The sequence below is a fragment of the Salvia splendens genome, chromosome 13 (genome assembly GCF_004379255.2).
Source record: "Salvia splendens isolate huo1 chromosome 13, SspV2, whole genome shotgun sequence".
NCBI classification, from domain to species: domain Eukaryota; kingdom Viridiplantae; phylum Streptophyta; class Magnoliopsida; order Lamiales; family Lamiaceae; genus Salvia; species Salvia splendens.
In genome coordinates, this window is record NC_056044.1 from 32,659,837 (window position 1) to 32,683,119 (window position 23,283).

Sequence of the window (23,283 nt, forward strand, 5' to 3'; positions counted from 1 at the left end):
GTGGATGTAGATTCTGTCAAGAATCGAACCACGTAAAATACCGCGTCGATTTCTATATTTGTTTTCATCAATTGTAGTACTAGTTTAGTAAGGAAAAATATGAGGGAAAAGAAAAATAACCAGAATAAATTGCATGAGTTTCGAAACAAAACTCTGGAATTTTGAAAAAAAATTCCGATTCAACTCGACAATCTAAAGGGAATTTAATATTTTTTTGGTCAAGTTCAATTATTCGAATTATGAAAAAAAATGTTCACCTCTTAACAAAACCAAAATAAATATAAACGGAAGTATTACTAATAAATTTGAGGGAAATATAAAAATATAATCAGAATAAGTTTCGAATCAAACATATCAATTTTGGGAAAAAAAATAAAATATTTGACTTGAAAATCCAAATGAGAATTTATCAAAAGCTCATATTTACAAGAAAAAGAAACCCGATTAGTCCCGAAAATCTGAACGAAATTTATAATTTTAGTTCAATCCAATTATTCTAATTACGATTATTTCTGTTCAAAATATTAACAAAAGAAAAATATATTAATAAAAATGAGGGAAAATATAAAAGAAAAATAATCTGAATAAACTGTATATACTTCCTGACCAGTAGAAATATGCATGAACTATCCATAACAGGATAGAGAGAGAAACTCGAAGCTCAGCTGCTTCTCTTCTAACAATGGCAGTTTCATCACTCTCTCTCAATTTCGTCTCTAAGCCATTCACACACAACGTAAGCTCGAGTCTCCACACGTTTAAATCTTATCATTTCGTGAATTTGTATTTCAGTGTTTGAGATATTTCAATATGTAGTTAGGAGTGCGCGGTTGGATTAGCCCAGACGAATGTGCCGCAGTTTCAATCACGAAGTGCTCGAAGATCGCGTCATTCGATGAAGAAAGTATAAATCGATGGGGTTTGATTTTGTTTTTTATGGTTGTTTTGCGGAATGTGGATTAAATTTTTGGATCAATTTGTATGATTGCTCGTTTCAACTAAATGAATTAGGGATTTGGAGAAACTTTTGGTTTCTTAATTAAGTGAAGGCATTATTCTCGTGTGTGCTGTGAATGTGATTGGGGTTAACTGGTTTGATCAGTTCTGGAATTTTGAATCAAGTAGTGTGAATTGTGATTATTGAATGATTGAGCTCAATTAGTTTCATTTAGTCCTATAATCCTGAATTGTGTTGTGATCAAGCCTGCTGAAGCTATTCTTGATTCATCATCAGTGGTTCCTTAAAATACAGCATTGTTTCAGTAATTCAGTCTAATCTGCTCAACTTTTCTTTGGATACTTTTAATCAAGTTTATAAAGAGAAAATTGATTACAGACAAAAGCAGTTTAACAGGAGTGAAACTTTCTCTATAACAGTCACAATTTGGGTATGTCTAGGTTAAGTGAGGAAAATGTTTTTCGCCTCGAGCTCCCTAGTGGATTTGAGTAAGTTAGAGGGATCAAATCATATGCCCCTTAGTTTTCATCAAAGTAATATCTGAACTTTGTTAACTACAATTTGTGTCAACCTTATGCATGAGTGTGTGTTTGTGTCTGTGCCTGTGAATGTAGAATCATCACATATATATACATACAATATAATGGCCACACATTGTGACCCATTATTCATAGACATAGTTGTTATCAACACCACTACATATACTGTTGTCATTGCTGTTATCCTTTCATCCATCCTGCTCTTATCTTAGCCCTTTTGTAGTCGGATATAATCTGGATATTGTAAAGCAAATCAAGATATATTCGGAGAGCAATAAAATGGCAAAAATAATTGCTTCTTTACTTCTCTATCAGCTCAGTGTGCTGCTTCTGGAAATTGCAAAAGGAGAGCGCTTATACTTGGCATGGGAGCCCTCACGATGAACACTCTCCAACCAAGCCCCCTTCTAGCAGAAGGTATTTCCAGACCTCGCAGTTTTATGCCAAATACAACACACCCCAATGCTTATATTCTGTCAAGAATTCACAGTGTGCATTCCATCAATCATTCTTTAATCATTTGTATTACCAATGTGATGTTTCTGCAAGTGCTTTTCAATCCAACTTCAGCAAAATGAATGCTACTATGTTCTATGGCTTTCTTTGCACTGCATTCTTCTATTTGTACTGTCTCTGAGCTTCATCCCTGTGTTTGGTGATGCAGAGATACCTGAAAAGTACAATATATATGTCGACAAAGTTGACGGATATTCGTATTACTATCCCTCAGATTGGAGAGTAAGTTCTACAATTCAAGTTAAACTGCTAGCACTAGCAGGAAGTTTCTAACTTTCTTCTCTCCATAATTTCTACCAAAGGACTTCGACTTCATAGGCCATGATTCAGCGTTCAAAGACAAATCACTACAACTGCAAAACGTGAGATTGAGCTTCCTTCCAACGACCAAGACTGACATCCGTGAACTAGGACCAATGGACGAGGTGAATACCATCATCTCCGTGCTCTTTGCTTTCATTTGGGAAGACTGGATGAAATAATTCTAGAATAACATTACTTTGTTGCTACAAGGTCATTTTCCATCTCACGAACGACGTATACTCAGCACCAAATCAAATTGCAGATATATTGGACATGCAAGAGGTACCACCTTTCCCCTTAATATGCTGATAGAAACTGTGATTCATTTGATTCAATTCCATCTTCTGAGTGCAGAAAACGATCAATGGCAGAAACTACTGGACGTTCGAATATGTACTAACGTCCCCAAATTTTTCAAGAGCAGCTTTTGCAACCATCGCCATTGGAAATGGTATGACATTTACCTCTACTCCATCTTCAACTTGTTATTACAGTCCCAAACCAGATAAACTTAAACTCCACATTAGCACCGGAGACTCTACTGTTGCAAAAATTCAACAATCTCGATTTTGTGGATTCGTGCAGGAAGATACTACACGTTGATAGTCGGGGCAAACCAGAGACGATGGAGGAAGTACAGAAACATGCTGAAAGTGGTGGCTGACTCTTTCAAAGTGATGGATATCTAAAGTGCTCCATTGATCAGAATTTCATAAGGAGTTGTTGTATTACTATTAGTCTGTGTATAATATGGTGAAATTCTTTGATGCAATATGTTAATCTTGTATACCAAATAAACTACTCCAGATACATTTTTTCAGTATTTATAGTCATTCTTGTTTTCTTACGATATCCCAAGAGGAACAAGCTTTTATAATTCTCCTTGTGGGATGCAAAGGTAAGCATTCGAGTTTAGGATCAAATTTTTTATGCCTATTTCGAGTTCAATCTGAAAATTCAAATTTTAAGACTAAGCCAAACTGAAATATCCGATCCAAAAAATTTGAAATATGCGCAAGATTCAAAAAATCATAATATTTTTAAATTATTATACTGCTTCCTCTGTCGACAATCACTAGTCCTGCTGTTTTCATTTTAGTTCGTCCATAAAAATTAATCATTATACTGCTTCCTCTGTCGACAATCACTAGTCCTACTGCTTTCATTTTAGTTCGTCCATAAAAATTAATCTTCTTCCATTTTTGGCAGTGGATAGAGGGAATATATAGTAGTATAAAAATCTTCAAATCAAATTTTCACATTTACTGGTTTAGAAAAACTAATTCGAACTGAACCAAAAATCCGAATTCTGCAGTTGTAATAGCATGTATTGACCAATTGTTAAAAGAGTACATATATGCAACAAAGTAAAAAGAGAACAACCTAAAAACAAACAACTAAAGCAAAACAACTGGGATCCATAAAAACTCAAACTCACAATAACCATTAAATAAGGCAGACAAAAATTCAAAAAAATAAATGAAAAATCTGACCTCTGCTGTACAAATAGGTTACAAAGAATGCCTTGCTAAAGTAGACCAATTTCACATAACATGTACACCAAAATGAAGAAGTATCAATAGATAGAGGCAGGGCATATGATACAAAACTTAAGCTGATTAACCTCACCCAGAAAACACCATGAAAAAAAAACCAAGAAAACGAATACTAACACACTCGCCAAGCCAGCTTAGCTCGTCCCACTCGTTAACTAACAAATCAATTTACCTCTGAGAATCCGGTTCATTCTGCCCGCCTCCTAAAGAATACACAACTAATCTTGCAAAATACTATAGGATGAATAGAACCAGTCGAGCTGATGCAGTGGCTACATTGGACATGTCAGCAGGAGCTCGTTTGCCATTGCTCCAGAAAGACCATAAACATTTTCGATACTTGGCTATCTTGGTGTGTTCGAAGAATCTACAAGCTTGCAGATTCGTAATCAGCCAAAGTTGGCATAGTGGTAATGGGACCAAAATTACAAGTCAGCCATCAGAAAATGTTGTGGTGCTCGTCTAAATAAGCCTGTGTTGGCGCATTCCTTTACCAAAGTGGGGTTGCATCAATCGCACGTATAAACTGTTCTTTGCCATCAGGGTATCATGAGTCCCTTCTTCCACTATTCGTCCACCATTTAGTACAACTATATTGTCAACATGTCTCATCATGGCTGCTCGATGTGCAATAAGAACGGTTGTTTTGTTCCCCATGATAAGAGTGTCAAGGGCTTCTTGTACTACCCTGCTTGACTCAGATTCTATTGATGAGCTAGCTTCATCCAACAACAAAATAGGTGCATTCTTCAGAATAACTCTAGCGATTGCAATCCTCTGCTTCTGTCCAGGAGTCAAATCCACGCCCCTCATACCTACATGGGTGTCGTATCCATGAGGCAAGCTGCTTATAAAATGATGAGCATTTGCTATCCTTGCAGCCTCCTTCATTTCCGCTTCGCTTGCATTATGCCTCGCATATATGATATTCTCTCTGATGGTTGTTGAGAATATGATGGGCTCCTGCTGGACAAGACCTAAGTGGTTCCTCAACCATCTCAGATTGTAAGATTTCAAATCTCGGCCATCTAGTAATATCTGACCAGCAACCGGATCATAAAACCTTTCTATCAAAGATATAATGGTGCTTTTTCCTGACCCCGAAACTCCAACCACTGCTACGGTTTGTCCACCATTAACTCTGAGACTGAAATTGCTTAGCACCAAGACTTCCGGCCGAGTCGGATACGAAAAGTCGACATTTTTCAACTCGATGCTTCCATAAACATTTGCAGGCTTTAGGGCAGCATTATCATCAGGGTCAATCTTAGGGGTTCGGTCAATTATCTCAAAGACAGATATCAAGGACTTTCTCCTTTTAAGAATATACGGGGCCAAACCAAAAGGTTCAACTAGCGCAAATGTTGCAAAAGAGAACACCATATATTCTTTTAGCGCTGTCCCCAGAGACATGTACTGCCTTTTCACACAAAGAGCAGTGTACCAAAGAAGGAGGGCATTGCAAGCAAACAAAAGAAACTGAGAAAAGCCAAATGCAAAACCAATAGCCATGCCTTGGAGAAAGCTTTTCTTGAATATCTTTCGAAGTTGTACTCTGTAGAGTTCCATCACCTTGTCACCAGCACAAAATGCTACGACAGTATAGATATTACGAACAGCATCCTCCAAGACCAAAGATGCCTTCCTATGCATCTCTTGGATACCCTTCGAAAATCCAGCAAGCCATAGTTTCTGTAAGATTAAAATTGAAACTCAGATCAGTCTTGGGGAAATTTTGGTTTATGAGATTATGCTACTAATAAATGTCTTAGACCACCATTATGATGATTATTATATTATGGTGGCAATTAATGAACCCATGGTCATATCAGATGTGAATCAGTTAACGTGTAGGGTATTATGCTAATTTACTAAGCTCAAAGAGTAAATAAACCCAAGGTTTCATGCCACTGTTCAAGTGTGGGCATCTTGGTGGGCACTACATATTTTTCTCCTACTTTTTCCTGTACAAGGAATATAAGATTTACTGCTAATATTGTACTGAAAAGACCAAAAATGGAAGATTGTATAAATCCTAAAAATGAATGGTTTACTGCTAATTAGCTGGGGACTGAAACAGCCCATATTCAAGAGGTACAGTCCGGTTGGTGTTTCTAGGCTTAAAAGTCCACTGTACATGCAATATTTTAGAACTGCTTGATGCCAATATATAAGTTCAACAGACATCTGAATGGCACCATATCTTTTTCAGCTTATTCTCCGGCCCTCCCTCCTCCCAAAAAAAATAGCATCTTTAAATAAATCAGAGATTTAGCATGGATGGATCTACAAGCAAGGATGGCTACCTCTTTCAAAAAGTCATTTGCCAGTTGCCACACAAAACAAAAGTTACCGAGTCAAAAGGTAAGTCGGATGCAAAGTTGGTTCAAGTTATCGGTAATGTGATGGATGGTTACTGCACATGCTCTCTGCAAATGCAGTATGCATATAATTGCAATAGCCTATATCTATACAGGATGAGCTAGAGTTTCCTTGTCGAGATAGACAGACAGATATCCATATTACAGAAAAATTATAAAGCTGTTCATACCTGTGCTATGGCAGAAACCATAAGAATGGGCAAAGTAGCCAAGGCCACTAGTGCCAGCCGCCACTGCAGAAACATCCCAATGAGGACAGCAACTATAACAGCTGCACTATCTTGTATGAATATTGAAAGCCGATTGCTAAAAGCAGCTCTCACAAAAGTAGCATCATTAGCCAATCGCATTGAGAGGTTATCAGCGCTATTTTCCTCCTCATCAAACCATCCAACTTCATTTCGAAGCATTGCTGTTGAAGAAGGCAATCAGAACAGATGTCTTATAAATACAAAGACATAGCGTGCTTGAGATTTTACAAACTTTTTCCGATCAGAACAATGGAATAGAAAAAAAATAGTTGCATAGCAAATTCCAAGTTAGATGTCACATACCTGAAAACATCATTCTTCGAACACGCTCAGTCATTTTTTCTCCCATTATACCAAAGTAGAAGTGCTGCAAAAAATTAGCAATCACCGTCACAATTCCCATGCCAGTTATGATTAAGCACCATCTGTTAATTTCTTCCTGTATATGATGTCTATGTCCATCTTTTCTGTAATAAGCTGTTACTACAAGTGCAATAACATAAGCAAGGATGGGATTAAAAGAACCAAAGATTGCAGCACCAGTGCTTCCGAGAACAGCATAAAGCCATTCTGCAAGGCTAAGTTCTACTAGCCTCCAGAGGGATGGTTCTTCTTGTGATGTACCCTTGGTTTCTTTCATTGTCATAGGAAGATCATCATATTCACTGAGTGGTCGGCTAAAGGTTTGGGAATGAGAACGTTCATTTGTAGGGTCAGATGTCAAAAGCGGAGAAACAGGAGATTCGGGATCAGAAGCACTCTTTTGACGCTGACCAGTATGAACATCAATCTTGGGTAATTCTGGCAGTCTCATCTCAAAACTATCCTGCCTCTCTATTGTTGGTTCTCTATCTATCACTTCCATGGAAACGCCATTTTCCATCATTTCTTCTGGGGGTGGACTAAGAACTCGTGGAGATTCTTGAGAGCTATAGCTAACATCGGCAGGTCGAACCATATGACCTCCAGCAACTCTCTGGAGAGATGGTGACTTGGCCATTCTAGGGGATGATGGTTCTTGAAAGATGCGACTCGCAGAAGAATCTTTCTCAACCTGAAAAGTTGAGGTTTCCTTGTAGGTTCTCATTGGCATCCTGAATGTGGATTACAGATACCAATGGCGTCAGTGTTTAGTAGTTTGTCAGTGAAGCATAAATAACATCATCACTGACTTGGAAAGAGTTTATATGGTTCTATAAATAATATGGTGTACTTTGTTAATTTGTAAACAGATAATATGGCTCACCGCCTCATCGTGTTGCAAAGAAAAACTATTAGCTTGTTAACTTTACCTTCGTGGAAGCTTAGTAGCTTCCTCACATTTGAGCAGTTCTGCATAAAGGCCATCCAAGTTCATTAGTTCTTCATGTGTACCCATTTCAACGAGTTGGCCTTCCTCCATTACAGCAATATAATCAGCATTTTTAATAAGACTTAGCCGTCTAGCTATTATAATAGTCGATCTTCCCAGCATGAGAACATCCAGAGCTTCCTGAACAGATCTTTCAGCCTCAAAATCAAGTCCACCAGTGACTTCATCCAGGAGTAGAATAGATGGATTTGACAGCACAGCCCTAGCAACAGAAAGTTTAATCTTCTGCTCCTCTGACATCATCAGAGAGGCCCTACCAACCTGCAAAAACAGAATTTCGTTTAGCACCACAGAAATCAGGAACTGGGCCTTGCAAAACTGATTTAAAGACATGTAGGTAAATACCTGAGTATCATATCCTTTTTCGAGAGAGCTAATAAATGTATGCGCATGTGCTATTTTAGCAGCTTCCTCAATTTGGTCCATAGAAGCATTTCTTCCATAAGCAATGTTATCTTTGATACTCAAACTCAGTAAAGCAGGTTCCTGGGTAACTAAACCAATTTGGCTTCTTAGCCATTCCAGCTTGAGGTTCTTTATATTTTCACCATCCAAAAGAACTTCTCCTGCAATAAGAAAAAAAGAGTTAGTATAACTTGTGAAAGAGATAATCCACAACAAGTGTGAAACTAATGAGGCTACACTACCTAAGGTAGGGTCATAAAACCGCTCCATAAGTGGTATGATACTGCTTTTTCCAGAGCCGTTTCTGCCAACAAGTGCCACAGCCTTTTTAGAAGGCACAGTGAGATAAAACCCACTCAAAATCGGGATTTCAGGGCGGGACAAATAGCTAAAATATACATTTCGAAACTCTATGTTCCCTTGAACAGAAGGAAGAGTTAACCCATCATGATTAACAGCGGAGGATGACCGAGTTATCATCTCGAACAGTCTGTAGGCAGCAATTCTTCCTTGTTCGAAAGAATAAAAGTTTGTAGCTGCTTGATTCAGTCCACTGTTAAACATAAGTCCATTTATAAGTAAAGTAGAATCATGCACTAAAGATGGATAAGAATTAGAAGCGATGAAGTCACTTACAGGCCACTTAATATAACAGAAAATAGAGCAGTTACGATTTCTCCACCATGGGCTCTTCCATGTGTGACAAGGGACCTCCCCACCCAAAGTTGCAACGCACAAGAACAGATTGCAAGTCCATATGTGAAACCAAGTCCAAGCCCTTGAACAAGACTTATCAATATTCCATATCTGAGTGTAGCTTGAAGTGAAGTTGCATATGAATATTTTGCCAAGGTTTCATTGGTAAATGAGTACAAGGTTCTGATATACGAGACCGCCTGTTATATATAAGGAGGTAGTTAAGGGGGAGGGAAACATTTCAAACCAACTATGCAAGAAGCATCTAGCCAGCATACAGAATGCAGGTACAATATCATATCTTGACATCTTGTTGCAAATAATTTTTCGTCCTTCCTGAAGTAACTAACTGATATGATAAATGAAATCAACTTCAATGGATATAAATCTTCTCAGTTTTTGAAAGGAATGAGGAGCATTTTATGATCTTCTAAAATCATAACACACTGTCAGGTGAATATGTTAAATAAACTCCCTAACTGCAGGATACTAACTAGAATCAAAAAGTATATAATGCAATGATTAAAACTGACATGTAAGCATAGTGAGCCAGAACTGCTTTTTGGAAATCACTTAAACCTAATTTTAAACCAACACTGGATGACAGGTTGAGATAAAAACACAATTTGAAGAGTTTATTTCTACAAGTCCCCGGTAGCAAATCAGATTGGAGATCAAGAATCAAACCTGCTCCGCAATGCTTGCTGCCTCAGCATAAGCATCTTGGATATTTTCAGCAAGTCTATGCAAAAAGATATTTGAAATCCCTCCTGCAGCAACTATTAGTGGTCCAGTAGCTAAAGTAATAAGGGCAATCTGCCAGCAGTTGACGAATCCAATAATAAGACCACTAAAGAAAGTAGCCATATTATGAATATAGTTCCCCACCTGATACATTAGGTGCAAGTCTATATCAGAGCAGAATATATCTTACCAGTAAACACTGTCTAAAACTACAATAAAGAGGAACAAAACTAAGAAAGAGGCAAAACATACTTTTTCACTGAGAGCAGATTGAATGAGCAGTACATCACTCAGTACTTGGCTCACAATGTCTCCATTGTTTCCATAGGTGTCAAAAAAGCTCATGTCCTGATTAAGTAGAACTTGAACATATTTTGACCTTATCACAGCAGTCTGACGTTCCCCAGTAAGTATCCAGCAAGACACCTCTGAAGATCAATTGGAAATGCTAAAGAAATTAGCATACCAAAGCAAGTAAATAGAACATTATGAATGCAGATATCAACACCTACTTACCTATCCAGGCTGCAACAAAAACTCCAACAGCAATATATACAATGCTTAAAGAAAGCTGAAAATGTTTAAAGAGAATGTCAGTTGTAAACAACAGCCTCCTCAAAAGAAAAAAATATTATGTACTATCCAATCTGTGAGTGCAATGAACAAGGTTATCACAATCATATACATCTACTGAGATAGTATTACGGTTAAGCGGACTTTTATTGAGCAAATAAATTGTAAGCCTCAGCAGAAATTTACTCACTGTAAAATAATTTGTCAACGTACACACTACTCATTGTTGTGATTTCCAAAAACCAACTTCTAGCTCATGTCCAAGTTTTCCAGCTGAGGTTAAAACTTAAAACAATGGAAACCAAGCCCCAACTTATCCAGTCTATTGGTTTTGTTAATATCTCAACCATTCAGGTTCAATGCAATTACATTATAGGTTCAATAAAATTACTTAATAGGCTCAGTGCAGTTACTTTGTAAGTTCAGTCCGCAAGAGATCTCGCAATTCTCATAATAAGAGTGAGAAATTACCTCAGTGAACCTGTCGAAAAGCTCTTCGCTATACCCCTCATGCCGGAGCAGCTGTATAATCTTAGCAAAATAATGCAAGTAGACAACGAGCGCAGTCCCGTGCGCAGCAGCCGCCATAGATCCAACGAACATGAGCGCCCAGTCGAGCTGGTCAGCGCAGGCGAATAGCTGGGAGAACGGCACCGCAGCCGGCGGCGGCTCCATCTCCTCGTTCTCGGCGTCCATCTCCTCCTCCATCTCCACCGGCTCCGCCTCGCCCGTCCCCATATCTGCGTACGGAGAGGGCGACTCCGGCGGCTCCGACACCTCCGACACCGGCGTCAGCGGCTGTATGTGCGGCGGGGACAACCCGAACAAACCCCTGGATATCATCATCTCTTCCTCGCTCGATCACTCAAAAGTGAACAACGGCTCCACCACAACGGAAACAAAAATCAAAACCCTAGGTCGAGGTCACAGCATAGGAAGTCGTTCTATTCCAGCTCGGCGGAAGTAGATCGGAATCGGCTGGATGCTTATTGGTGCGTGTTTCTCCCCTTTCGGAGCTGGAGGTGAAAATTGAAGCGGAAATGAGTCAGAAAAGGCGGGCGGAGCTGCTGAGTTGACTGGCGAGGGGCGGATTGTGGCGATTGGTGGTAGCGACGGCTGCGAGAACGAGGAGAGAGGTTTTGGGGAGGAGAGTTGAATTGAATTTGCCGTCTCTCTCTACTCTTGCTGTTTCTCTCTCTAAAAAAGTAGAGAACGTAAAAAAAAAGTGTCAAAACAGCGGTCGTCGGAGGTCTGAGTTGAACTAAAAAGGGGAGTTGGGAAAGCGGAAATGCATTGAAGATCCAGCTGTACATACACACGCATTATTCATTTTTTTTTTAATTTTTAACGTCTTTTTTGGATGATTTAATTATTTGTTAATTTCATTTTTAATTTAGGGAATTAGTACAGGTGTGGTGACGCCGGGTTGCCGTTTTCGGTTCCGGTTCCGGTTCTGCAAGAGGTGACCGATTGGGCTAGTTGGAAGACGGTTTCAATTTTTTCACTATTTTTGGTGTTTCATTGTTTTTTTTATTTTGGTTTTTGAGATATTATCGGTTTACCTTGATTCGTGGTTTGAGATATGTGGAACCATAACTAAACCATGAAGTCGGATTTGGTTCGATCATTTTCATCGACGTTGAAAAACAAATAATCGTTATTTAAAAAATAATGGAAAATTGTATAGATTTCTTCGTCCATAGTAGCATTCTATTTTTATAAATGAATCTCGTAAGTATTTTTTATTAACAATACTTCAAAAATCAATTATTTGACTCTATATTTTTCTCTCACTTTACTACTACTAATATGTACCAAAACTTGACATGAGATTTACTTACATATTACTCCATTACATTTAGAGAAAAAAAATACAAATGGCATTCTCTCTTTTGTCTTATTAAATATGAAATATTTATTGTTTTAGTACGAGGTTTTATATTGTGTTAGTTTTATTAGATAATAATGAAGAAAGAATAAAGTAATAAACATATCAACATTAAGATAATTTCTATTTTAGATTATATTTCAATTTTAATAGGATAAAGAGGTATTAAACTTCAATAAAAGATAATTCTATATATATTTGATAAATGGCATAATAGTCATAAAAAGTCGATGAAAAAAGTCAAAATATCCATATTTCTTTCTAGAAAGACTACTAATCTTGGCTGGAATAAAAGTGGTTTGTATGATTCTCAACACTTTACATATTCATATTTGTGAAAAAAATGTGAGTATATATGATTCTCAATACTTAGCATGTTCATATTTATGAAAAAAATGCCAGCATATATTTTTCTCAATACTTAGCATGTTCATATTTATGAACAAAGTATTCGAACATATTGAATGGATAAAAGAATTATAGAACAGAACAGAATAGACGAAGCTCCCACAAAAAATTAGAGAAAGGCACCACCAAAACACCATTGATGGATTCAAGCTGACTCAGAGCCGACGACTCTACTGTGGTTCCATAAACTCCACTCAATTCGAAATTTTTTGAGTTGCCGTCAATTCTACGGTGAGATATTTTCATTCTAACTATTCAAAGTTGGGGTTTACTATTATTCTATCGTCTATATATAGCGATGACTGATGCACCATCTCTATTTTACCACGTCAATAATGACATTCTTAAGTGTATATGATTCTACAAGTTGTATTATTCTCAGGACTCATCGCTATACTTCCTTCGTTCCATAAAAATAGGTCATATTTCCTTTTTCGCTCATTCATAGAAATAGTTCATATCCACTTATGGCAATAATTTTCTCCTTCTCTTTTACTTCATTATTTATGGGTCTCACCATCCACTACGCAATTTCAACTATTTTTTTTTTCCTTTTTTCTTACTTTATCAATTAAACATTAGTTAAAATCTATGACCCTAAATGGTTTATTTTTATGAGACGGATGGAAAAAATATAGGAGGCCCACTACCCCTTTTCCACCATTCTTATGTATGTTTTTATTATATATTCACACATAATGCATGCTCTTAAATATTGTACATATAACATAATGCTCTAACTTATTGTTTTTATTTTTATGGATAGTTCAACTTACAATATTTTATGTGAGGGGTCATCTTAAATAAATTTTGGAACCAAAAGGCCTGACTCTTTTTTATGTACATATATTTAGGAATAGATAGGAGTAACTCTTATGGGTGATTTGGTGGATCAAATATGATAGCAGAAGCAAATTTTGGAAAGAAAGCCCACCAACTTAAAGAAAAGATTTAGATAGAAAGTGGACCTTAAACCGATTGTTGAAAGCTCTATGGAGGCCCAATCCGTCAAGATCCAATTAGATTCTCTATGTTTTTAATTATTGTAAATTTATTATGAAAAAAAAACAATCAAATTTTATTTAATTTCTCATTTCTCTTTCATCACTATCTTTTAAAAAAAATCACATTTTTAGTCTCATTTTCACTCCAATGAGTGATAATATTATCATAAGTTATTACTTAGACAATATTATCCCATTCAATAATGTTTCATATTCTATTTTATAAATATTAATGTTATAACATGCTCACCCAAACATTGTTGTCGTTCATGCTCTAATATTAAACCAATAGCATCAAAACATTTCCCCCAATATATTAAACCAATAATCGTTTTCTCAACATAGTAACACCACATGATATCACTGCAAAATTAGGTATGAAGATTGACATATGAAGACTATAGGAGTTTGTGTGGGGATTTCAAACTTAGATTTGAATGTTAGAACACGGTGAACAAAAATTTGTTTGGTATGAGCTATACATAGGAGTATTAAATTTTAACTTTGTAAATCCGAGACAAAATTAACCAATATTTCGTTAGTCATTACGGTGATAGTGTCTTATGCACAACAAATTGTGGAAAATACACAAAAATTGGCAACACTACGCAAAGAAAAAAAATTACTTGCAAGAGCTTAAGCCGTACTTAGTGTGTCCGTCAATGGCCGAGGAAGAGATCGAGAAAGAAAAAGAAAATAAGAAGGATTCATGCCCCGACCTCATAAGGATGGGCTTATGATAATACTGCGAAGACACGATAAGCTAACATACATCATCACCTTGTAAAAATAGTTAACTTGAATCACTATAAGTTCATTAAATATATACCTATAGCACTTAAAACTTAATTTCATTACTGAATTGATCTAAAATATTATCAAGGAAAAGTAAACATAACAAAAATAAGATACTATTCATTTTGATTTTTGAATCATATTTTGCACATGAACATGAGTTAATTGAGTTTTTGTTCATTACGTTAAGAAATTGAAACAATTAAAATTTATCTAAAAATAATATTTTATAATTTAATATCTATATACATGTCTAAATAACTAGCCATGATAGTTGTGACACAAATTATACAATCAAAAATAGTACAGCACCGCACACCAAGACTTTTGTGCGACAATTAAATTCCATATTACACATTATGAATAAATAAATTTAAAACAATGTAAAAAGTTTGACCTATCACGAAAGCCCAGAAAGTGTTGCGTTAACTACCTCAAATAAATACTTCTATTCAAAACTTTGAATGAGAAAATCCAGATAATTAACTCAGTTTCTACAATTTCTATGTATTAAGTCCAACTTATAATAATAATAAATTCATTTAGTAACGTGTGTGGTGATTACACGTCACATTCAAAAGGAGTACTACTATTATCCAATTTTGTGAAATTCATAAAAAATATTGAAAAAGTATTGTCCAATTTGGTGAGTTCATAAAAATTATTGGAAAAGGATTTGAGGTAGGCAGAGTAGATAGAGCAATGCCTAACTGCCGCCCATGAACTTATTTTGCCGGTGATTAAAATGTAGTATTTTCACTATTTACAGTTAATAGGTTTCGAGTATTCAGTTATCCGATAGACATGATAATGATATTTATATTTTTTTATATTGTGCATTACTTTCGATTGATGTACTATTATACTATGATTTGTCTGCCTAATTATTACTTGGTATTGTTATTATGTTGTGTCAAGAACTGTGTAAAATCATACTTATGAAAATCAGATCAATGTTTTAGAGTTAGATTTATAGGAGTATATAATACACTTAATTAAATTTATAGAGTCAATTATAAAATTCAAACCTAAAAGCTTTGGTTAAATTGGTTCTAGAAACACATTGGTCTCCCAATATGTTTGTTATATCTACTTCCTAATAAAGTTTTCATTGGAATATTATTTTGAATTTTGGTAATAGTCCCATCAAACATCTAGGCTTACGCATATAAATGATATAATTAATACTACACAATTGAATGATATTTATGATGTTTGTGTTTCACACTAAGATTTTATGATATCGTGTAACACATTCAATTGTCTGCATGGGCAAAAAATATGAAAATTAATGTTGCCAATCCAAACAATATTAGCTAGTCATCGTATTACCATATATTCTTACCATTTACCAAAGCCTCTTAATACAAAACAGCAATATTATGCAAAATTATGCAGCTGGCTGAACATAAAAAATATTTTTAGAAACTTTAATAATAAAAAAATTAAAATTAAAAGTTTCAATTAATGCTTTAACTTCTTTACATTATTACTCCATATATTTCAACTTACACTGGAGAGACGGTGATTCAATTCATATGAAGAGTATAGTATTTATAGTACAACTTATAAATATTTATAGTACAACTTATAACCATATAGGGATGTGATAATTGCTAACTCACCCCTTAATTGCTAACTACAACTAATTTAACACTATAAGATTTGAAAGATCTAATGGTCTATAAATTGTCATGTGTAAATTCGTTTTTTATTTTTTTTAATATTAAAAACTCTAAATTTAGGGTTTAAGATCAAAATGTCAACACAGTGAATTGAATATATCAACACCATGTTTTGAATACGTCAACACAATTTCATGTTGACATTTTACATGTAGTAAGTTGATATATTTTGTTAGTTATATTAACATTATCTGCTTGATAATAAATACGAAAATTCATAAAAAATTCAGATTTTGATCTCGAAACATATGCAATTGAGATCTCGTTGAAATCCTTATTATATTATCTTTAATTTGATATATGTGGTGTGAAAAAATAATTTAAATTGAGATAGTTATAATCATTTAAATTTAGAGATATTTTTCAAAAGTTAGTTACAACTAATTTGTGGTAAATTGACCTTAATACCCTTATTAACCTTTTTTATTGATTATATTGATATTCTGGGACTGATGATCTAGGCCTTTAATTTGAATATCTAATGGCTATTATTTAATTTTAGTTAGCAATTAAGGACTGAGTTAGTAAATTGGAGTAAAAAAGTAATATATAACTAATGTAATCATCATTCAATCATAGTCCCCCACGTGTCCGACTTAAAAACCTAAGACCAAACGTGTGGAGAATAGATTAGGCGGTTTTAGGTAATCAGATCTCATATACGTATAATCAATTTTAACCCTAATTGAGTACTAGTAATTGTTGTAAAATTCACTTAATTTTTTAATGTTACCCAACCTGGCTAGAAAAATTGTCATTTGAGATAAATTATACATGTATGTAGGGATGTCAATCGGGTCTCCCCGTCGGGTTTCGGGCCAATCCTACTCGAATTGCGGGTCAATCGGGTGCGGACTAATCGGATTGTGATTTCTTTCGTGTTATAAAAGTTCAACCCTAACCTTAAAAGCTCGGGTTCTAGGCTGGCCCACCGGGTTAATCGGGTTGCTACCGATAATATTTACATGCAATCAATCCAATAAATAATGATTAAAATTAGTTATATTCATACAATGTAAAATATTTAATTATGATAAATTTGAGATATATGCTTAAACTCAATCATAAACATGATCAAATACTAATATTCGAGATATTTTGTCACGACCGCATTTTCTAAGGATAGAAAACACGGTTGATCGCGACTAGGGGAGGATTAAAGAAGCGGGGAAAGAAATAAGGGGAAAATAAAATCAAGCATTGGTCGCGAGACATGACTAATTAAATGCTGATACATAGAAGAAAGATACTCAATCATGAAGACTCGAGTAATTGTTTGTAAAAATTTCAACATATCAGAGTTTTGAACAAAATAGACTTGAGTCTTTTAAGATGCACAACGGAAACAAATGAACATGGTTCCCTGTATGAAGACATGAACCTCCGAGAGTCAAAATCTGACTGAATTAAATGTCTTGTCTCAATAGCGCTTCCTCCACCACTTCGCTGCTCAACCTGCACATTTAGAAATATATGCAGGGCTGAGTACAAAAAGTACTCAGTGAACACATTGCCGAAAATTACACATATACATTTGAAAATATTGTCAAGCCATTATCACAGTAACATCCGGGGTGTTGTTGAAAAGACCCGAGCTTACTAAAAATATCACATTGGGTTGCAACCCCTTTTTCCGGTACTTAGCCATGTCTGATCACATTGTGCCGTCGAGATGGTGTTCTCGCACGGTCACCTTCTCTGCCCATCATGTCAGAGGATTCCATGTACCGGGAAGGTGGCCACTTTCCACGGTCATCTTCTCTGCCGTTCACGGTCAGAGGTTCCAAGTAGGGACACCATCCATAATTTGTGGAGGTGTCCTAGTGACGTGGCAGGAGGTGTTTTTGGAATGTCCTAGTGCTAGTCCGCCGAGATATCCGCCCTATTATGGATGCTCTAATTGGATGAAGGGGCAAAGAACACAAACCCCCCAATTTAGAAATGCTCAGGTCAATTTGTAACTGATTTTTTCTTAACCTAATTGGATTGAATCGAGTGATATAATAAAAGATATTTTGACACTAATATATAAATGGAAAAATATCTATGATTAAATGTAGACACCCCATATGATATACCCTCACATGTTTGAATCTAGTAAGACTCCAACTATACTATACTTGTTCAATATTTGGTATAGAGTACATATAGATAGGATCACTTGATACGAAACTTTAGATATGGAGTACTATTTTTATTAATTAGAGTGAACTATGCAAAACTGAGCGTTTTATATGCCAATAAACTAAAACTAATTTAAGTTACATCACGAGTGAACTATGCAAAACATAGCGTTTTATATGCCAATAAACTAATTTAAGTTAGATCACAAGATCCAATAAACTAATAATAGATTAATAAGTATTTTTTTAACAATATCTACCATATAAATATGAATACATTCCATTAATATTATATATAATCTATTAAATATATAAAATATAATATAATATATTAATATTATAAGTATATATACTTTAGGAGTAATATATACGAAATATAATATATTAATATCTATATATAATACTTCATCCGTCCAACAAAGTTTGTCTCACTTTGACCGGACACAGATTTTAAGAAATGTAAAGAAAAATGAGTTGAAAAAGTTAGTGGAATGTGAGTCCTACTTTTATATATTATTAGTTTTATAATAAAATATGAGTATGAATGAGTTAGTGGAATATAGGGTCCACTATAAAAAAATTATAAAAAGTGAAATAAGACAAATTTTGTGGAACAGACGGAAATGGAAAAATGGGACAATCTTTGTGGGATGGAGTAGTATAATATCTCTATGTATATATATATATATATAAAAATTAATATATGTATTTTTTTGGTTTTAAATTTTTCGAAAATTTCATGGGGTATAATTTCCGTTTTTTGGTTTAGTTCGGTTTTTAAAGTCGGTATTCGGTTTCAGTTTGGTTTCAAGTTTGAACTAGTTTCAGTTTTTCGAATTCGGTGTGTGAAAAATCAAACCGAAATCCGAATGTTCACCCCCAATTACACCATTCTCCTTTATTAAGGGGTTATTGGTTATTAAAACCACGAAAAATTTGGTATTTTTTGGAAGCTTAAAACTTGGTTGCTAATATTATATTGTTAGGCATTGTAACAATTTTCCCATGATTTGGAATTTCTGTAAAATTTATGAGAGGTCATTCCACATAATCTGAGGTGCAACTTTAAATTCCATTTAGGAGAGAATCGATTTTGTTTATGACATTAGCAATCAAGTTTTAACTTCGTAAAAAACCAGTAATCATTTATCATATTTAGGAGAAAATCGATTTTGTTTATGACATTAGCAATCAAGTTTTAACTTCGTGAAAAACCAGTAATCATTTATCATACCCTTAGGGGTGTTCGGTTTACAAAATTGTATATGAGATTAAATTTGTAGTGTGTTTGGTTCATGAGATTCAACCCCACAACTCAATCATAGATGGATAATCATGGATTTTATCTTGCAAACCGAACAACACCTTATAATACTGTATAGTACTCATTCTGTCCAATAAATACATGTCCGTCTGAAATAATATGAAAATTAATGCACAACTTGTAAAGTGAGAGAAAAGAAAAATGGTACTATTAGTTAAAAATAGTGTTAGTGAATAGTGAGCTCATATTATTATTAGTGTTTAAATAGTTATAATGGTAAGCTATAGTAATATAAGTCGTAAATAAATTTATGTAGATGAGTAATGAGTTGGAATCACTTTCTATAAATAAAATTGCTCAAACTAAATGAAAAATACAAATATTTTTATGGGACAAGTGAGTAATAGATAGTATTTATAAGCACCACTTTACTTATAGCAAAGAACAAATATCTACCAAGGTCATTTATAAGGTTGGCCACCACTTTTACTTTCTTAGACAAACCACATTTCCTCATTTCTACCTTCTTTCCGTTTTCGATTTGATTTTGTTACATTCTCCTCTATTAAATCACCACACTAAACCCCTCCATCTCTTCAACTACTTCTAACCACCGGCATTTCCTCCTCCACCAATCAAGCAATCACCGCCGCCGTTTTTTTCACACACACACAGTGCATGCGCCACCAACAATGTCAAGAGTCGTATCTCTCTCCCCAATCCGCGACACTCTCCCCTTCTACAACAGAAGAGAAGCCGAGATGGAAATTGACACATCCCCACGCGCCACCGCACGCGCCTCCACCACACTCGGCCAGCTCCTGCAATGCGTCGGTGATGCGCGGAAGGAAGCCGCCGTCGACAAGACCCCGGTTCACCACGTGCTCGAGATGACCACTGAGGAGCCACGGACGATCCCCTTCGTCCTCGCCTTCAGCCACCTCACGTACAGCGTGAAATCCCCACGCGCCGCCGCGGATACCAAAATTGTACTCGATGACATCTCCGGCGAGGCGCGTGATGGAGAAATCATGGCGGTCATGGGTGCGTCGGGTTCCGGAAAGTCAACTTTGATCGATGCGCTGGCGAACCGGATGGCGAAGGGGAGCTTGCGAGGCTCGGTCACGCTCAACGGCGAGGCGCTCGAGTCGAAAATGTCGAAAGTTATCTCGGCTTACGTGATGCAAGACGATTTATTGTTCCCGATGCTCACGGTGGAGGAAACCCTAACGTTCGCGGCAGAGTTCCGTCTGCCGCGGACGCTCTCCAAGTCGAAGAAGAAGCTCCGCGTCGAGGCGCTGATCGACCAGCTCGGGCTCCGGAGAGCCGCGAGGACCGTCATCGGAGACGAGGGCCACCGCGGCGTCTCCGGCGGGGAGAGGCGGCGCGTGTCGATCGGAACCGACATCATCCACGACCCGATCGTGCTTTTTCTCGACGAGCCGACGTCAGGGCTCGATTCAACGAGCGCGTTCATGGTGGTGAAGGTTCTGCAGCGGATCGCGAGGAGCGGAAGCATCGTGATCATGTCGATTCATCAACCTAGCTCGAGGATCATGGGATTGCTCGATCGAATGATCTTCCTTTCGCGCGGGAAAACCGTCTTCAACGGCTCGCCGGAAAATCTGCCGATTTTCTTCTCCGATTTCGGCCAATCGATACCGGAAAACGAGAATCGGACTGAATTCGCGCTTGATTTCATCAGAGAATTAGAAGGATCCGACGGCGGAACGAAAAGCCTCGTTGAATTCAACAAATCATGGCAAACCTTCGATTCTCAACATCACCATCAATCGATCCAAAATTCACCGAATTTATCGCTGAAGGAGGCGATCAGCGCTAGTATTTCTCGAGGAAAGCTAGTCTCCGGCGCCACCGCCAGCGCCACCGCCGGATCCTCAATGGTGCCGACGTTCGCGAACCCTATGTGGATCGAATTAGCCGTTCTGTCAAAGCGATCCTTCATGAACTCGCGGCGGATGCCGGAGCTCTTCGGCGTTCGCCTCGCCGCGGTGGTGGTGACCGGATTCATCCTCGCCACCATGTTCTGGCGCCTCGACAACTCCCCGAAAGGCGTCCAGGAGCGCCTAGGGTTCTTCGCATTCGCGATGTCGACGACGTTCTACACTTGCGCCGACGCGCTGCCGGTTTTTCTACAAGAGCGCTACATATTCATGAGAGAGACGGCGTACAATGCTTACCGCCGATCTTCGTATGTTTTATCGCACTCGCTCGTGTCGATTCCGCCGCTGGTGTTTCTCTCCCTCGCCTTCGCCGTGATCACATTTTGGGCGGTGGGGCTCGACGGCGATTTTGTATTTTATTTTTTGATAATTTTGGCTTCGTTTTGGGCGGGGAGCTCGTTTGTGACGTTTCTCTCCGGCGTGGTGCCGCACGTGATGCTAGGGTACGTGATTGTGGTGGCGATTTTGGCTTATTTCCTTCTATTCAGCGGATTCTTCATCAATCGAGATCGGATTCCGGTGTACTGGATCTGGTTTCATTACATCTCGCTGGTGAAGTATCCGTACGAGGCGGTGCTGCAGAATGAGTTTGCCGACGCGGCGAAGTGCTTCGTGAGGGGGGCGCAGATCTTCGACGGGACGCCGCTGGCGGCTGTGCCGGAGGAGATGAAGGTGAAGCTGCTGGACAGCATGAGCGGGACGCTGGGGGTGAGGATCGGCGCCGGGACGTGCGTAACGACGGGATCGGATATACTGAGGCAGCAGAGCGTGGAGGATCTCGGGAAGTGGAGCTGCCTGCTGGTGACGGTGGCGTGGGGGTTCCTCTTCAGATCGCTCTTCTTCGTGTCGCTGCTGATCGGGAGCAAGAACAAGAGGAGGTGATGATGGCGGAGGTGGTGGAGATGATTGAGGATTTGGCGGGAAAATTGAAAAATGTGTTTGATTTGAAAGGGCCGGATTTGAATTTGTATTTTGTTTTTTTTTTCCTTATATTTGTGGATTTATTCATTAGCGTTAGCTTGCGAGTTAAAGAAACAAAAACAAGATAAATTTGTGGTGATTCTAATTTCTAAGGTAGTGAAAGAGTTCACAAATGTATTGAGAGTCTAATTACCATTTACATATACGTATACGTATAGTATTTGTATAAATGATATGCTGTGTATTTTACGTTGGAACTATCTATGAGCATCGTTTTTGTTTAGTTCATGTTTAACCTATGGTATTAATGACATTTAGTGGTTTTATTAATTTTATCTAATCCGCTAAAATTTGTCTATAACTTTTGATTCAATTATACTTTCAGTTTTACAATTTACCAAATGTATCTCAATCGTTTTAGTCTGTATCAAAATTTCAAGCAAATGGTAGAATTGTGACATGATTAATGAAGGCGGAAGACGAGCTACATTAATTTTCTTTTAAAAATAAGTTGTATACGATAATATAGGTAATTTATGTTTATTCTTAAAAAATATTTACCAGAAAATGAATGTTAAACCGATACAAATGGAAGGTTTCGATAAAATTGATGGGTTGAAAAACTTGAAATATAATTGATACAATTACTAATGATTTTGGATAAAATTGATAAGTTAAAATTTTAAAATTAAAAAAATATTAAGATGAATTCAATTATTTATCCAATATAATGAAACAATGATTTGTGGAACAATAATGGGTCACAACTAGACTGCATAAAGTTTAATTTAAAAAGAAATTGATTTGGAAAGAAATCTTAGTCTAGTTGATAATATGCTGCATAAAATTTATAGTGTGTTTGACTATATTTAACTACTAATATTTATACATTTATGACTACCGCTGTCAAGTTCAATGTTTGTGCTAGATTTTGATA

At 36.8% G+C, this 23,283-nt stretch overlaps 3 protein-coding genes across 4 annotated transcripts; 2 read left to right on the top strand and 1 right to left on the bottom strand.

Annotated features, from left to right (window-relative positions):
* The first annotated feature begins 609 nt into the window (after positions 1-609).
* On the top strand, positions 610-3,168 carry LOC121761036 (photosynthetic NDH subunit of lumenal location 1, chloroplastic-like). Of its 2 annotated transcripts, none has more exons than XM_042156615.1 (8): positions 610-736; positions 817-919; positions 1,813-1,914; positions 2,162-2,235; positions 2,316-2,438; positions 2,527-2,598; positions 2,671-2,767; positions 2,902-3,168. In XM_042156615.1, exons 1-8 carry the CDS (start codon positions 683-685, stop codon positions 3,003-3,005), a joined length of 729 nt encoding a protein of 242 aa, XP_042012549.1. In that variant the 5' UTR covers positions 610-682; the 3' UTR covers positions 3,006-3,168. The 2 variants fall into 2 exon arrangements, with proteins under 2 accessions (XP_042012549.1, XP_042012550.1); XM_042156616.1 differs by having other exon boundaries at positions 817-904.
* Positions 3,169-3,733: 565 nt separating this feature from the next.
* Positions 3,734-11,550, bottom strand: LOC121761297 (ABC transporter B family member 20-like). Its single transcript, XM_042156950.1, has 11 exons — positions 10,766-11,550; positions 10,238-10,292; positions 9,974-10,149; positions 9,665-9,865; positions 8,918-9,177; positions 8,524-8,834; positions 8,222-8,442; positions 7,797-8,137; positions 6,808-7,598; positions 6,424-6,665; positions 3,734-5,564 (listed from the first exon to the last, which is right to left on the bottom strand). Exons 1-11 carry the CDS (start codon positions 11,138-11,140, stop codon positions 4,335-4,337), a joined length of 4,203 nt encoding a protein of 1,400 aa, XP_042012884.1. The 5' UTR covers positions 11,141-11,550; the 3' UTR covers positions 3,734-4,334.
* Positions 11,551-19,929: 8,379 nt separating this feature from the next.
* LOC121762942 (ABC transporter G family member 1-like) lies at positions 19,930-22,641 on the top strand. Its single transcript, XM_042158972.1, has one exon. The coding sequence runs from the start codon at positions 20,154-20,156 to the stop codon at positions 22,305-22,307; it is 2,154 nt and encodes a 717-aa protein (XP_042014906.1). The 5' UTR covers positions 19,930-20,153; the 3' UTR covers positions 22,308-22,641.
* The last annotated feature ends 642 nt before the right edge of the window (positions 22,642-23,283 follow it).